This window comes from Thunnus thynnus, chromosome 10, assembly GCF_963924715.1.
Source record: "Thunnus thynnus chromosome 10, fThuThy2.1, whole genome shotgun sequence".
Classification (NCBI taxonomy): domain Eukaryota; kingdom Metazoa; phylum Chordata; class Actinopteri; order Scombriformes; family Scombridae; genus Thunnus; species Thunnus thynnus.
In genome coordinates, this window is record NC_089526.1 from 5,773,264 (window position 1) to 5,789,083 (window position 15,820).

A 15,820-nucleotide genomic window follows, 5' to 3' on the forward strand; every position below is an offset into this window, starting at 1 on the left:
CCTGTGCTAGCTCTTCCACTGGTGAGCTAACCTGCTGGTATGTTTACTGCTGGTTTACCAATATTAGGTGTGCAAGAGACGGTGGGGTGGGACTGACTTGTTTTATGAGTTTTTCTACTTTTTATGTTACAATGGGTACCATTCAGTTGGCACTGACTATTCAAAATTATGCCCAATTTTCTTTTTACTACATTGAGCTGTGCCCTCTTCATTCTACCTGATATTTTTCCAGCCAGACATCCTGAACAGAAACATTGTAATTGCTGAGCAACAGCCCCACACATTTAAGAGTGAACTAGATTTATTTATTCAAAGGTGTAATTTAACATATTTTGAAGGGCGCTTACTGCAAGATTTTATTTCTTGTTTCTTAATTTCTTGTTTGTTTCTTTCATCACTTTTACATTTGAACATTTTTTCATAATGTCCTGCTTTGTCAAAACTAAATATACATGGAAATAGCCATAGCTCGCAGTCTAAAGTCTGACACTGACAAAAGCTCTCTCCTTATTTTGCCTGTTTAGTATGATACATGCGCATGGGAGTTGACCTCATGATGTGATATCATTGGATAGTGTCTGAGATGGATGTGATTTTTATTAATGATCTACTGTATTGGGGAGATTTTATATAAAGAGCTTACTTTTTGATCAACAGATGTGGTTACAGGGCTAGTGGGAAAACTGATCTCTGTCCAACAATTAAGAAGTTCCTAGCTTCTAAAGCCTGTATCAGCTAACCAGGAATCAGGGTAAGCATTTGATTTCTCATTTCTCTCATTTTATTTATTTCATCAATCCATCTCGTTGTATCCTGTTTTACTGACCTGGGCCAATGATTATCAGACTTAGTAGAATTAAATGGAAAAACGTCCTAAAGAGCAAACTTTGAAGTACAAAATGTGTTCGCTAAAAGTGAATACTACATGTCTCACTCCACAACAGCAAAGTGTAGGAGTAACCTGTAATGCTGTGTTCACACCAAACAAAAAGTGGTTGTTCACTGGGGAGCAATTGGGAAGGTAGGGAGATGCAGGCATGGTTAACATGGGTAAACATAACTATTACTCTTTTATTTTAGTACAGTCATTCAGCCAATTTTAAAGAAAATACTAAAATCATTTTGCACTATGGTAGCATTTTTCGACAAGGTAACATAAATCATCAGAATACCAGTCATGCTGATCTCACGCACACGCTTGTCCTCTGCTAGAGTTGAATTGTCTAGCACTTTTTTCCATGCGACCTGTGGTAGAGTTAACCTTGGAGACAAAACACAAACTGAGAGGCAAGTTTTCAGAAAAGTGTAAGGTCTTTATTGAATTGACAACATGCAAAGACGAGTTATTCTGCGCAGAGCAACTAACATTGTCAGGCAATACAATCTGATTTATACTTTAGAATGATATGATGTGAACACACCTCAGATCCTCTCATTGGTCTTTTCTTATTTATCCTAGTAACTCCCCTAAAATATCACTGGTTAAATATTAAAGAGTAGTTCACAGGTTTATTTACTTTGTCTGTTTATGCTTGGTAGACTATTGATTTTGTCTAGTGGCGGGGGCACCCTGCCCCTCACCAACTCCACTTCTGTGTCTTGTCAGTTAAACAGTTTCAAAAACAAGAGAGGCTATATGGGCTTCAAAATATATGAATAGAGAAATCAAATAAAGAACATATATCTAGTACATTAAGAGTACGTGAGTATATATGCACTTAAAGAATATATGTATGCTTAGAGAGTATATATGCATTACATCATAAATCTTCAACACATAATCAAAAACAATTGCATTATACTATGAATTTTCAACAACAGACGCACAGTGCAAATCACAGTACAATTTGAACCTGACAGGATCAGCCCTAAGGTCCCTCATCAGATGGTGATAATCCACATGCTCCTGTCTTGAAGCCAGGATAGGAAGTAGGCTACGCCAAGTCTCTAAATTGCGTCCATGTTTCCCTCATTTGCGTCTTTTCCTCAGCCTTTGCATTGATTCTACAGTCTCTAGAACTCTCCTGGAGGGATGAACACCATTCTTCAAAAAGATATTCCCCCATTTGGTGTTTTGATGATGATGGTGGGGAGCACTGTGTAACATGTCAGTCCAAAATCTCCCATAGGTGTTCAATTGCGTTGAGATCTGGTGACTGTAAAGGCCATAGCATATGTTTCACATAATTTTCATACTCATCAAAGCATTCGCGCCTTGTGAATTGGGGCATTGTCATCCTGGAAGAGACCACTCCCATCAGATTAGAAATGTTTCATCATAGGATAAAGGTAATCACTCATTCACTGATTTGCAGTGACCCTTCCCTCTAAGGGGACAAGTGGACCCAAACCATGCCAGCAAAATGCCCCCCAAAGCATAACAGAGCCACTGTATCCCCTCACTGTAGCTAGAAACAGAAGGCACCGGCCATGTCTATGGGAGTGTGTCTGTGTGTTCGCGTTCAGTTCAGCCTCTGACTGACCTCAACTCACCAGGAACTCCAGCTGCAATCCTGTTTGCCCAAGTTGAAACATTTTCAACTCGCTCGGACACAAATTTGCGTCTTTGCATTGACTTTGTATGTAAACGCGCCACATAAAAGATTTGTATTGCATTTGGTGCTCATAAATAACACATGATGGATGACATACAGTACAGCAAAATTAGCCAATCAGAAACAAGAAACAAGAGCCACTGTATCCCTTCACTGTAGCTAGAAACAGAAGGTACCGGCCGTGTCTGTGGGAGTGTGTCTGTGTGTTTTTGTTCAGTTCAGCCTCTGACTGAACTCAACTCACCAGGAACTCTGGTTCTTTTTTATTTCCCTCCAGTCTCTCTCCTTTGCCTGTATGTTCATCAGGTACATTCATGAAATGCTGCGATATGTGCAAATTTTTTGCTCAAGTTTAAACATTTTCAACTTTGTATTGCATTTGGTGCTCATAAATAACACATGATGGATGACATACAGTACAGCAAGTATAGCCAATCAGAGACAAGGATTTAAAAAACCTCTGCACCATTCTGTATTCTTTAAAAAAAGTCTTTATATCCTTTCAGTGATGTTACCCTGCAAAAGCCTGTAGAACTTTTTTTGTCTGTGTGTAAAATCTTTCATATCTCCAGTAGCAATTAACACACCAATAATCTAACATATTGATAATATACAGTTTAAATAGGTGTCAAATGTAATGGAATTAAATAAGATGTCGAATTATTTCTAATGTTGATAGATGGGGTACATTAAAGACAACATAGATTAAGGAGAATTTAGTACCACATAGACAGACAGTGAAGATGCATGAAAAGTGATTGCCAACAAATCCCTGCTAGTTTTATTCTTGCCATTTGCAGAGTAGTGTAACTTTAAGACGTGTTTGAACACAATAGAATACAACAGTTGCAAATAGTAGGCTATTTGAATGTACAGATAACTGATTATTCATCATGACACATGGTATATTGTATAGTCACAAAAAAATAAATAACTTAAGATTTCAGTCCTGTTTGATTTGGCAACACCTGTGGTCATCACTGTAGCAGCAAGTGCGGTTTAACACTACAGCAAACACTCTTCGGTCAGCTACTTTGTCAGAAATACTACAGTGGAGCAACTGGTGTATATGTTTACTGTACAGCCAAATGTAAACAGTTTTTTTCAGCTCAAATCCCACCCTACTAACAGTTAGGTGTTTTTGTATGATGGATAAATGTATGTAACTGATGAGTCATGAAAAATATTTTTACATTTTACAAGAAAAGAAAAGAAAAGTTCTCACATCTCTCTTCTTTCATCTTTTTCTTGTTCTTCTTGAAGTTCAAATAGTCAAAATGTGCTTGAAATGTCACTTGCAGTTTTAATTATATCAATGAATCTTTCTCTTGTTTGTCTCAACTAGAATTATGGATCACAGTGTGTTATTTCATTTGCTGCTCCTCTTGGGGATGCACTCAGTTTATACCTATCGTAAGTATGATGGGGGAATATCTGTATTTATGTGTTAATCTTAAAACATCAAATCATCAAATTTCTCAAAATACACATCTGGTGCTGTAATTTAATATCTATATGTATTTTAATAATGGCTAATATATTATATACAATTTAGAAAAGGTGGAGGTATGATAAGATTGCTGTACTGTCAATATAAACCTGTTCTGTCACAACTGAAGAAACTTTTGGTGGGTAAATTTTGCTCCCACTATCAAAAATCTAGGGACATTTAGACAATTTCAGGAGCACTAAACCAACATGGTAAGAATAATTTGTGCATTTTTTAACCTTATACAAATCTTATACAAATCAGTCACGGTCAAAGTGGTGGACAGACCAACTGACCAACTGACATCCCTAGAGACACACCACTGACAGGCCTTAAAAATTCTTTAAATCACACTAATGCAGATCACAGGATGGGCATACAGAGGTTTTCAGGTGTGATATAAATGCCTCTACAGTAATAACCAACATTAAGCTTTGGGGAAAACATGTGTGTATTTCTTTCATAGAAAATGTGGCCTTGCGTGGCAAAGCAACTCAGTCACACTGCTCCCAGGGAACGGAGAATGTTTTTGGGGCTGCCTACAATGCCATTGATGGAAACCGTGAATCTAGTTTCTCAGCTGGTTCATGCAGCCACACTATGGAACAGCCCAACCCCTGGTGGAGGGTGGACCTGCTGGAGTCCTACATCGTCACCTCTGTCATCATCACCAACAGAGGAGACTGCTGTGCAGACAAGATTGATGGAGCAGAGATTCACATCGGCAACTCTTTAGAGGGCAATGGTGCCACAAACCCAGTGTGAGTGCAACTCTGTACCTTTATATCTTCCAAAGAAACTGAACTTTGATCATCATTTTCTTTTGCAGGATTTCAATGTCAGTTTTAAGGATTAAACCTTCAACCTCGGTCCAGTCAGCCCAGTCACAACGACCTGATTCTTTAAGAATGACGCTACTGTCAGACACCACCAAGTAGATACAGAACATAATTAATGAGCTGCTGTATCTCTTTCTCTTTTAGGGTTGGTGTAATTTCTAAAATCTCTGCTGTGGATTCATTCACTCTGACTTTCAGTAATCGTGTGGAGGGACGTTATGTGACTGTGCTTCTACCTGGTTCACAAAGGACTCTAACACTCTGTGAAGTGGAGGTTTATGGGTACCGTGCCCCAACTGGTGAGAACTTGAGCCATACTATGTTGTATAGATGAAGTGAATGTGTGGTATTTATTCTCAACTACTCAGTCGCTATATACTCACAGATCAGAGTTTGATGTCAGACTGTCCAGTCTGAAAGTCCCACAAAACCCACAGCAGATTTAAGTATTGCAAGGTTTTTATTTTCCAAGGATGTGGACAGGCACAAACAGTCAGTATGGTATGATGGACCATGTAGGCTAGACAGCCTGTTACAGATTCAGGACCAAGATGTTCTTACAGTTCATGTGATATATTTTTTCATATATTTACAAAAAAAACTGAATGAGGAAACAGGACAACAAACATTTTCAGTTTAGCCCAAATCAGTCCATCAGCAGTGTAGACCGCTGTCCATGGTGCTGAACCTAATGATGTGATCTCTGAAAAAATATTATATGATCATAATGTGTGCACAACTGACAAAAAACCAGAATGCATTTTAATACCAGCTATAAATGCAAAACCCATGAATTGAAAGTTTTTATTCAGATAATGTATCCAGATTCAGAACACATGTTCATACCAGGTGTAAATGGGAACGCAGTGAGACTCAGCAGTATCCAGTCAGCTGGTTTATTTAGAAAAAATGATGAACATCTTTTAAATTATTCATAGGACATAAGAACTGATAAATCATATGAAGAAAATATTTCTCAAAAGTTGCTGAGATGTTTGATGGTTTGCAAATGTGTTGAATAATAATAGGAAAAATAAACACTTTAAAAAATAAACACTGATACACAACATAAAATCTGGCACATTTTCTATTGCCAACTGCTGGTGCATCCTTCAAGTTTTGCAACAAGCATCTGCACAACTATATAGAAACTCTCCATATTTCACTGCTGTTTACCACTACTGGAAAGGACAACAATGTGCAAATAGTTTTGACTTTTAGGTTCCACAAATTGGGGCCACTTTGTTTTAGAGATAGCAAGGAAAACTAGGTATCAGTGCTGATGTTTGCAACTGTGTCCTTTTGTACAGGAGAGAACCTGGCACTTCAAGGAAAAGCCTCACAGTCAACATTGTATTCATATCTTGGCGATGCATATCATGCTATAGATGGGAATCCTGACAGCAACTATGCAGACGGCTCCTGCACTTTCACAACATACATACCCAGTCCCTGGTGGCGACTGGACCTGCGGAAAACCTATAAAGTGTTTTCTGTTAAGATAGTCACAGAAGATTATTACTCATATACACTCAATGGAGCTGAGATCCGCATCGGAGATTCTATTGTGAACAATGGCAACAGCAATCCCAGGTACCCTAGAGTCCATTAATTAAAATACTACTATGACTAAAAGTTGGTCATTAATGGATATTTGTCATTGGGTTTGTTAGCAGTAACTTATATTTATATTAACCTTTAAAACCAAAAATGAATAGGCTTATCCATTTATTAAACTGATCACTCAATAAGTACACAAAATAATTTATTTTTCTCCTAGGTGTGCTGTGATCCCAGAAAGCCCTGGAGGTTCTGTCCTAACGTTTGACTGTAACGGGATGGACGGTCGCTATGTTAACGTAATCATTCCTAATAGAACGGACTACCTGGTCCTGTGTGAGGTGGAGGTGTATGGCTCTGGACTGGATTAGATCTGACAAGGTTTAAAATGTATAACAATGACAATTTACATAGCTGGTATCTATAGCTGATGCTCTTTTACAGATTCTGGTTAAAATCATAGCTTAAGCTTAACTTATGACATTGACATCATTAGAGACAACATATGATTAGATCACATTAAAGCTGCATCAATAAATGTTTGACTACTAGGGGGCAGAATAATTCCAAAATAAACTGACAAACACAGACCTGACAACATCATCTAGCTGAATAAAATTGTTGTGGCTAATATGTTAGCAAACAGTTGCCAATTCACACATCCTGTCAATATAAAACAACATTAGCATTCATTTGGAGTCATGTATCTACCTGCAGGCTGAATGTGAATCCAATACCAATCTCCTTTTAGCTCTAGTTTGGTGTCTGTGAAACATGAACCTTTTACGCTTGATTTCACATAATTCTTGTTTTTCTGTTTTTAATGTATGGGTTTGGCACCTGGACATTGGTTCTGGCAATTCCCACCTTTTAATCTATTACCAATATGTTTGAATTCCTGTTCAACCTTCTACCCAATAACAAATGTACATCTCTCCTAAGTTGACTATATATGTGTGTTTGCCTTATGCCTTTGTCCTCTTTGATTCTGATGTAGACCTGGTACTGTTGAAACATTAGTCTGCTTGCATTATTAAAGGCTGCATATCAATCAGTGTGCTCCTGTCTTTTCTCTCTTAAGTGTATTGTGGGTTTATCGGAGCCTATCAGGGAGTAAACCATATAAATGTGTAAAACCAAAACAAGAAGCAAAACAGGCTAATAGGCTCTGTCAGTGATAATTATGTTTGTCACTATGAGTGACACTTTCACATTGCACATGATAATGTAATTCAGTGTAGTGTAAATATCAGGATTGCAGCTTTGAGAATAGATGTAACAAAATATTGTGGAGGGAGTTTCATCTCTGTCCTTTCTAGACTTTTCGAGCTACACAGAGATGTGCAATCTAGCTCGTTGAAGCAGAGCTACTCAGAAGAAGAAGTAATCTCAGAGGTCAAACTTGGAACCGCTGTATCTTGTATAGCACAAGTGACAGCCGAACACCAGAGTTTTGCCAAATATAACTGGCAGAGACTTTTTGTCCAACCATTCACAGCCTTTCCATTTAAATCAATATTAATAATCATATGGCCCATGATCTGAATAAGGTATAACACCAACTGTAATACCATAATATTCATAGGTACAGATGCAAGTAAATTGTAGAGAATTTGATGTGTTTGTGTGTTTTCAGATCATAAAAAAGGGAAGTAGCAGAACACTGGGATGTTGACACACCCAAAGATTCAAGTGGTACTAGCAAAAAACAAAGAAGTTCAAGAGAATGTCAACATTGTGCAAAGTAAAAATTTGCCACTAAGCATTTTCTGAATGTTTGGTTATTGTTTTTATACGATTTTTATTCTTTGCCTGCACCTGTCTGATATTTTGGGGACATCTCAGGGGTGCACTGTAATTTAAGTGTCAAGGATGCCCACAGTTTGCACCTAGCACTGCACACCTGCACATAGAGAAAGGCATGCAGCCACTATTTTCTTCTATTTTTCTCACATTGGTGAGGGAGCACTGCAAAACCCCTTTAGTGTAGGAAGTTACAGTTGTCTTGCTGATATGCACTGAAGTGGTTAATTATAACTCTGTATTATACTCTGTTTACCAGTTAAAGACTTCAAATTATTCACCCATGCTCAACCAATCCTTTCCACTTTCTTTAAAACCCAGCAGGCTTGCTTCTTTTTGGTTTTGTAGTGGCCTTTCCAACCCCCATTATGTCTAACATGTCTTGAGTTTTTAGAAGAGTATTGTAGAAGCTATTATCAAGTGTTTGTTCACTTTAAATTGATGTATAGCTGAGTGTATGTGTATGTGTAAGTGTTTCTATTATATGTGAATGTCTTTGTGTGTATATCACATCATTACATTTTAATAATCTGTTTTTTATTTGCATACAGCAATTTAAATGATTCATTTTAATCAAACCCTAGCATGCAGCGGTTGAGGTCGGCACCCAGTGACACCACTAAATGAGTGAGCGTTATTGTATTATTTTGATTTGATCAAAGTTATACACGCTTTATTGGTAAGAAAATTGGTTTGTATTGTGTGATCTTTGGTATACTTGTTGCCATGCACTTGGATAACCTCTCATATTTAATTCACAAATAGGGAAGTGAAATACATGCACATGGGAGTAAACCAGTGCAACATGATTGGACACTGTTGACATGAATATGAACTGATTTCTGATGATTGGTAGGATATGGTTCAACTGATGTAGAAGTGAGGAAAAAGATGTATATAAAGAGCACAGCAGTGTGTTGTTTTACAGGATTTGATGCCTTTTTAGTTGAATCATCAGACTCCAGGAAGAAAGCGCTCGCTGTGTCCGGGTCTCCAGGTAACACCTTTCATTTCTTTCTGCATCAGATCATCTTAGTAGACCAAGTTCTAAGTATCCAGGCTCTCTTGACTCACTTTTCACTACCTGAGAATAATACTTTACAAAACATTTTACACTGCATGTGCACTGCATGTGCACTGCCTGTATATCTCAGCAGCATAAGGAAGAAAATAATGATAATTTGAATAAAATACCTAAATGTGAAATTGGCCTCTCTTTGTGCAATGGGAAGGGTGGTATTTTTTCCAGCATAGTCTCATTTCAAATCCTTCTGAATCTCCAGTGTCACATTCATTATTACTGTTATAATTGCTCCTCCTTAGTTAAATCTTACGATGTCCCATTTGACCCACATCATCACACACAACTAACAGTATTAATAAGGATAATAAGTGTGAATTTCTTAAATATAGCGTATTAATGACTGTCATCTGTCTCAATCAGAATGATGAAACTCAGCATTTTCCTTCTGCTCCTCATCCTGGGGATATGCTCAGCTTACACTTATCGTAAGTATGATATCTATGAAATCATATTATAAAACCTCACAGACACAAACACCAGAGGCAGCTGCACAAATTTCTGAAAAGAAAAACATTGGTGACATTTGACAATTATGTGTCATATATACTGGAAAACATACATTTTAGAAAAACAAGGAGTTAGATGTTGGTTTGTTCTTTCATCAAGAAAAGTTAACAGTATGATAAGCCAGAAATCTTTACAAATTAAGGTGAACTGAATGGACCTTAATCTTTTATCACGGATTAACTGCACAAAATATGAGAAGTGTGAAGCGAGGGGTTACAGGACAGAGATTTTTTAAGCATTATATAATGTTCAGATCAAATTTGACCCATTACGGCAGTTGTGTAAAGCAATAAAACCAGTAAAAGCAGTAAAAAAAACCCTAAACACCAGAACATGCAAAAATACAAATATTTCAACTTTTTCTATTTTTGTGCAGCTGATACACATTTTTGCACCTACTGTAGAGCATGCTCCTGGTTACAGTTGATCCGTATATATTCAAAACTTCAAAAATCACTATTCATAAATGTCATATTCTCCTTTTTTAGGTAGCATGGGACCATAATGGTGTGATTGTAAATGTTTTTTCTCCATAAACAAATGGTCTAAAACCTGAAGAATATACTCTCTCTGCTCTCTGAAAGTTTCATTAAGGATTAATCACCCATTTATTAATGACTGAGAAGGTATTTGTGAATTTAAAAAAAGATTTGTGGTTTAGAAGTTTGGTATAGATAGATAGAGTAATTATTGGATGAGTTACAGTTGTGCAAATGATCAGTTGATGCACTTAACAAGTTGCAACTTTCCATTATATATTTTACGTGTTTTACACGTGTCTCATTCATAGAAAATGTGGCCTTGCGTGGAAAAGCGACACAGTCAGACCGCTATGAGCACATGTTTGGATCTGCCTACAGCGCCATCGATGGAAACCGTGACTCCACTTTCGCGGCCGGTTCGTGCACCCACACTGATGAACAGACTGACCCCTGGTGGAGAGTGGACCTGCTGGACTCCTACATCGTCACCTCCATCACCATCACCAACAGAGGAGACTGCTGTGAACACAGGATCAACGGGCTGCAGATCCACATAGGAAACTCTTTAGATGAAAATGGTACAGCAAACCCGATGTGAGTAAATATTCTTTTACCTTTACACTTATATTTCATCTTTACTCATTTTACCTAACAGTTTATGTTGCTTGTTATATCGCGGACATCATCATATTTTGTTGCGCAATGTGATTGGGTAGTGTTCCTAACGTAGCCATGGAGATTGTAGTTTTCACTAAACTTCCTTATTGATATTTTGGTCTGTACCTTTAGATAATTTGTTATGTATTGTTTAATTAATCCCGGTTGTAATAATATAATGCAATTAAAGCTGCAAGCAGCGTTGGTCGGGACCTCGCACTCTGGCCCGTTGGGATCAGATCATTTTGCTTTTTAAAAATGAGGGATATTTCTTACAAGTGTGGTGTGCTTTTATTTTGAAAGTTAGATTGACATGTGTACTGTCAGGTGTGTAGAGACAACAAGTAACTGCAGCTGGACACAGAAAAATACTGTTATATTTGAATGAAGAGTGTGAGTGAACCCACACCTTTTTGAACATTTACTGCTTCCACATAGTTTTAGATACACACAAAAAACAATACGGTCCTCGCCCTTAGGGGAGGACTACTGTTTTAGAGTAGTCTTCTGCCTTTTGGGCTTGGTCCCTAACAACAAGCCGGCTAGATTATAGCATCTGGTTACCATGGAGACAACTGAAACTTTTCACCGAAGTATAAATTGAAAATGTCGCATGACTTTCTGTTAAGGGACACTTATCAAAAGTGTCTAGAATCTATGATTATGCTAATTTTGTTCATTTCAAAAGTTTAACTGCTGGACACATCATGTCTTGTATTTCACTGTAAAGCCCATTCTCAGTGTTTGTGCACTGGAGGCTTCAGGTTCCCACATCACACTTGTGTAAGTTGAATATTGGACCAGGATTGGCTTCCAAACTAGTTGTGATGTCACAAATCATGCTCGTAGGCCCATCTCTTAAAATCTGATTCTTAATGGGCTCAGATGAACTTTCCACTTTCAACAGATGAATGTGAAAACAGCCTTCTAGTGTTAATATAATATATAACATATAATTCATGTCCTGCTGTCTTTCTCCATCTCGCTTTCTCTCTGTTAGGGTTGGCACAATTTCTGAAATGGCTGCAGGTGAATCATTCACTCTGACTTTCACCGATCGTGTAGAGGGACGTTATGTGACTTTGATTCTACCTGGGTCAAAAAAGATTCTTACACTCTGCGAAGTGGAAGTCTATGGTTATCGTGCCCCAACTGGTGAGATTTTGAGCTATTACATAGATGTGAACACAGTATTCAGTAATTCTTATCTTACTTGGGGGTTTTATTATTGTATTGGGGTATTTCATTTAGGGTGATATGTTTATTCGCTTTCTTGTTGAGAGTTAGATGAGAAGATCAATACCACATTCATATTTGGCTGTTCAATATGAGGCTACAGCCAGGAGACGGTTAGCTTAGCTTAGCATAAAGACTGGAAACAGAGGAAAACTGTTAGCTTGGCTCTGTCTGGAGGTAACAAATCTGTCTTGTCTTTACCTCAAGTTTCCCAGGCAACAAGTGGAGACTCCAGGAAGTTACTGCACCAAACCACAAAATGGCCCCACATGCCCCATTCAGTCCTACAGGAATTGCTTGGCTGGCACATACGCCAAAAAAAGTTTCTAGCTTCCGGGTTTGTTTCTGCATTGTGCAACCCACTGAATATGCGCAGTACTGTTTCCCCCAATGGCCCCGCCTGCGAGTTCCTGCTAGCCCATAGACTTTACATTGTGATGACGTCACAGGTTTTTAAATCGCTTTTGTCGGCTTGAGGAAAGTTTTACAAATATAAAACCTCCATGGATCAAAAGTTCATAATAGAAAGAGTCATAATTGACGTTTGCAGTTTGAAGTGTCTTGTCAACAGTTTTACAGATGTCTCTGTTACAATGGTGGTCTATGGGGAAAATGCTTTTTGGGCCGCAGGGGGATTTTTCACTGCAAAACCACAAGTGGCCACTGGGAAAAATTGGCTGCAAGACCGAGCAGCGGCGCCAGCTCTTATAATATATCCACGGTCCCCCCCAAAAATCGTTAACAGTCCTTTTTACACATTGGTTTTTGTACAGATTAAACAAACAAGATGTAACATGTTTTTAGTGAGTTTTAGAGGCTCCCTGTTTCCATGTTTTTCAAGTTTTCATGCTAAGCTAAGCTAACTAGCTGCTGGCTGTAGCTTCATATTGAACATACAACCATGACAGTGGTATCCATCTACTCATCTAACTCTTGGCAAGAAACTGAATTAGCTTATATCCGAAATTGTCAAACTATTCTTTTAACTTCGTAGTATTTGTTATTATGTGACCGTGCTTACAAGCTACATTTATCTTGTATCTGAAATTATGGCTGCAGGTGCAAATGAAACACATTTTGTTGAGTCATAAGGGTACTGAAATTGAACATTGCAAGAAATCATGTGCATCTGTATTTCATAGGAAATTAGAAGTCATACATGTATGCTCTTTTTGCAGGTGAGAACCTGGCAATCCGAGGAAAAGCATCACAGTCATCACTGCATTCATTTGGCATAGCATATAATGCCATAGATGGAAATCATGCCAGCAAGTGGGAAGAGGCGTCGTGCACTCACACAAACAATGACATCAGTCCCTGGTGGCGACTAGACCTGGGGAAAACACACAAAGTGTTTTCTGTTAAGATAACCAACAGAGATGATTCCTCAGAACGACTTGATGGAGCTGAGATCCTCATTGGAGATTCTCTCTCTAACAATGGCAACAACAATACCAGGTAGTTCACAGACTGTTAATATAAAGGATGGGAGATGGCAGCTGGCTACATTATCTGTTCTGAGTCACAACGGTCCTGTAAACTGACATGATTAGTTACACTACATGAGCACCTAACTCTTGTGTTCTCTTAACTTCTCCTCTATTGCACCATCATCAGGTCAAAATTTCAATTTCAACTTCAACTTCAGTTTATTTAAAGTGCACGTCACCCAGAGAGTCTCTGTACGAGTCAATAAAAACAACAGAAAAAAACTTTGGTTTATGACCAAGTGCCTGCAAAACTAATGACATTACCGCAGCCTCAGCTTTGTGTTTAGTGCCAATTAGCAAATGGTGACATGCTAACATGCTAAACTAAGAGAGTGAAGATGATAATATGTATGATATGTAAATATGCCATCTGTTACACAACAACAGTTTAACACTGTCAATGACAGCATAGAGATGTTAATATTTAGCTCAAAGAACCACTGTGCTGATGCTGATGGATGGGAAAGATTGGAGAGATTCCTATGTTAACAACTTGACAAAGTTACATTTTATCCATTAAATTTGAGTTTTATTACAATAAACAACAGACTTTGATTAAAGATCCCAGTCGTAATTACAACTTGGAGGTTGACGCTATTTACAAGTAATTATGATAACCCTGATATGACACGAATGCACAAAGCACAGGCTCAGGAATTCCCTAGTGTTGCTGCAGACTCTAAGTCTTGTTATATTAACAATTAATGAAATTACCATGTATAATGTGATTAACCCACAGATAATTATCACCCAAATGCATTTCCACTCAGCTCTATGGAGCTTTTTAGCATCTTTCAGTTCATTGTTTTGGTTTTATGGCCCTCAACTTGTCTGTTGTGGTTCACTTTTACCGCTCTCATTAGTTATTTTAGATGTTACCAGATGCCGAAAAAAACACTGATAAACCGACTGCACACTAACTGTCCAGCACCAAACAGTAAAGGTTAGCAACTAGATGATGAACACAGTGGAGCATTTAACAGCTAATGAGCATATTTCCCTCAGGAGTTAGTGAACCAAAACATATATAACATATATATGTCAGGTTGACAAAAACACAACTTCAAATGAATGTCAGTTACTCTGTGTAGACAGGAAGAGTAGACAACTGTTCACTCACAAGTTCACCATGACAACTTAGTGTTGTGTTTAAGTATTAAGTTCTTGTGCTGCATCAAAGTGGCCAAACATTCAATAATTGCAGGTTTATGAAAAACATGTAAAAAACATCTAAACCCAAGAGTTTAGGTCTACAAAACACTGTTTTATGTTGCTCTTCATGTATGTGGTGTTGAAAAGTAGTAGAAATGTGCATTGTGCCAAACTAGACATTTGAGTGTGCTGAAAATGAATTGTCTATTTATGGTATTCGACTAATCTTTGTTGGAGTCAACTAATAAATATCTGTTCTTCCAGGTGCGCTGTGATTACAAACATCCCTGCTGATGGTGTCTCTGATTTCAAGTGTAACGGGATGGACGGTCGCTATGTTAACATAGTTATCCCAGACAAAGAAGAGTTCCTAAGCCTGTGTGAGGTGGAGGTGTATGGCTCTATCTTGGATTAAGTCAGAAGAGGCTCAAAATAAGCAAATAAGGAGCAATTCAGACACAGCTCATGTCAGAAAAACCCTGTCTCCTCTCACTGTTGATTCAACTGAAGCATATTCTGTCTTATCTGTGTATAAAGGAAACTTCAGCCTGTCTACAACATTTTTGTATTTGGTCTGCTTTTTCATGTCTAATGCTGTTGTTGAGTTGCAATTTTTAATACTAAACTTGTCATTGTACTGTCACTGCCCTCTCTGCTGCTTAATACTATGGATGTCATTGCTGCTGAAATAAAAAAAATCATTGAAACAGCCTTCTGTGTTGTCCTTTTGATTTCATCATTATTGGGTTTTTTTACGGTTAGTGTAATCTACCACAATTGAGTGATACATTTTGTTGTACTTTAATTAATTTATTTGGTTATGACTGTAAATTTAACAGATATATATAACTTTTTCTAAGACCTGTGCTAGCTCTTCCACTAGTGAGCAAACCTGCTGGCATGTTTACTGCTGGTTTACCAGTATTAGGTGTGCAAGAGACTGTGGGGTGGGACTGACTTGTTTTA

General features: G+C 37.9%; 1 protein-coding gene and 1 pseudogene across 1 annotated transcript; both read left to right on the top strand.

The window, feature by feature from the left end:
- Window positions 1-590: 590 nt before the first annotated feature.
- LOC137190883 (fucolectin-1-like) lies at window positions 591-7,494 on the top strand. The gene is made up of 6 exons (XM_067600602.1): window positions 591-751; window positions 3,901-3,968; window positions 4,511-4,805; window positions 5,028-5,182; window positions 6,194-6,476; window positions 6,664-7,494. Exons 2-6 carry the CDS (start codon window positions 3,905-3,907, stop codon window positions 6,812-6,814), a joined length of 948 nt encoding a protein of 315 aa, XP_067456703.1. The 5' UTR covers window positions 591-751; window positions 3,901-3,904; the 3' UTR covers window positions 6,815-7,494.
- Window positions 7,495-9,115: 1,621 nt separating this feature from the next.
- Window positions 9,116-15,564, top strand: LOC137190879 (uncharacterized; annotated as a pseudogene).
- Window positions 15,565-15,820: the final 256 nt, after the last annotated feature.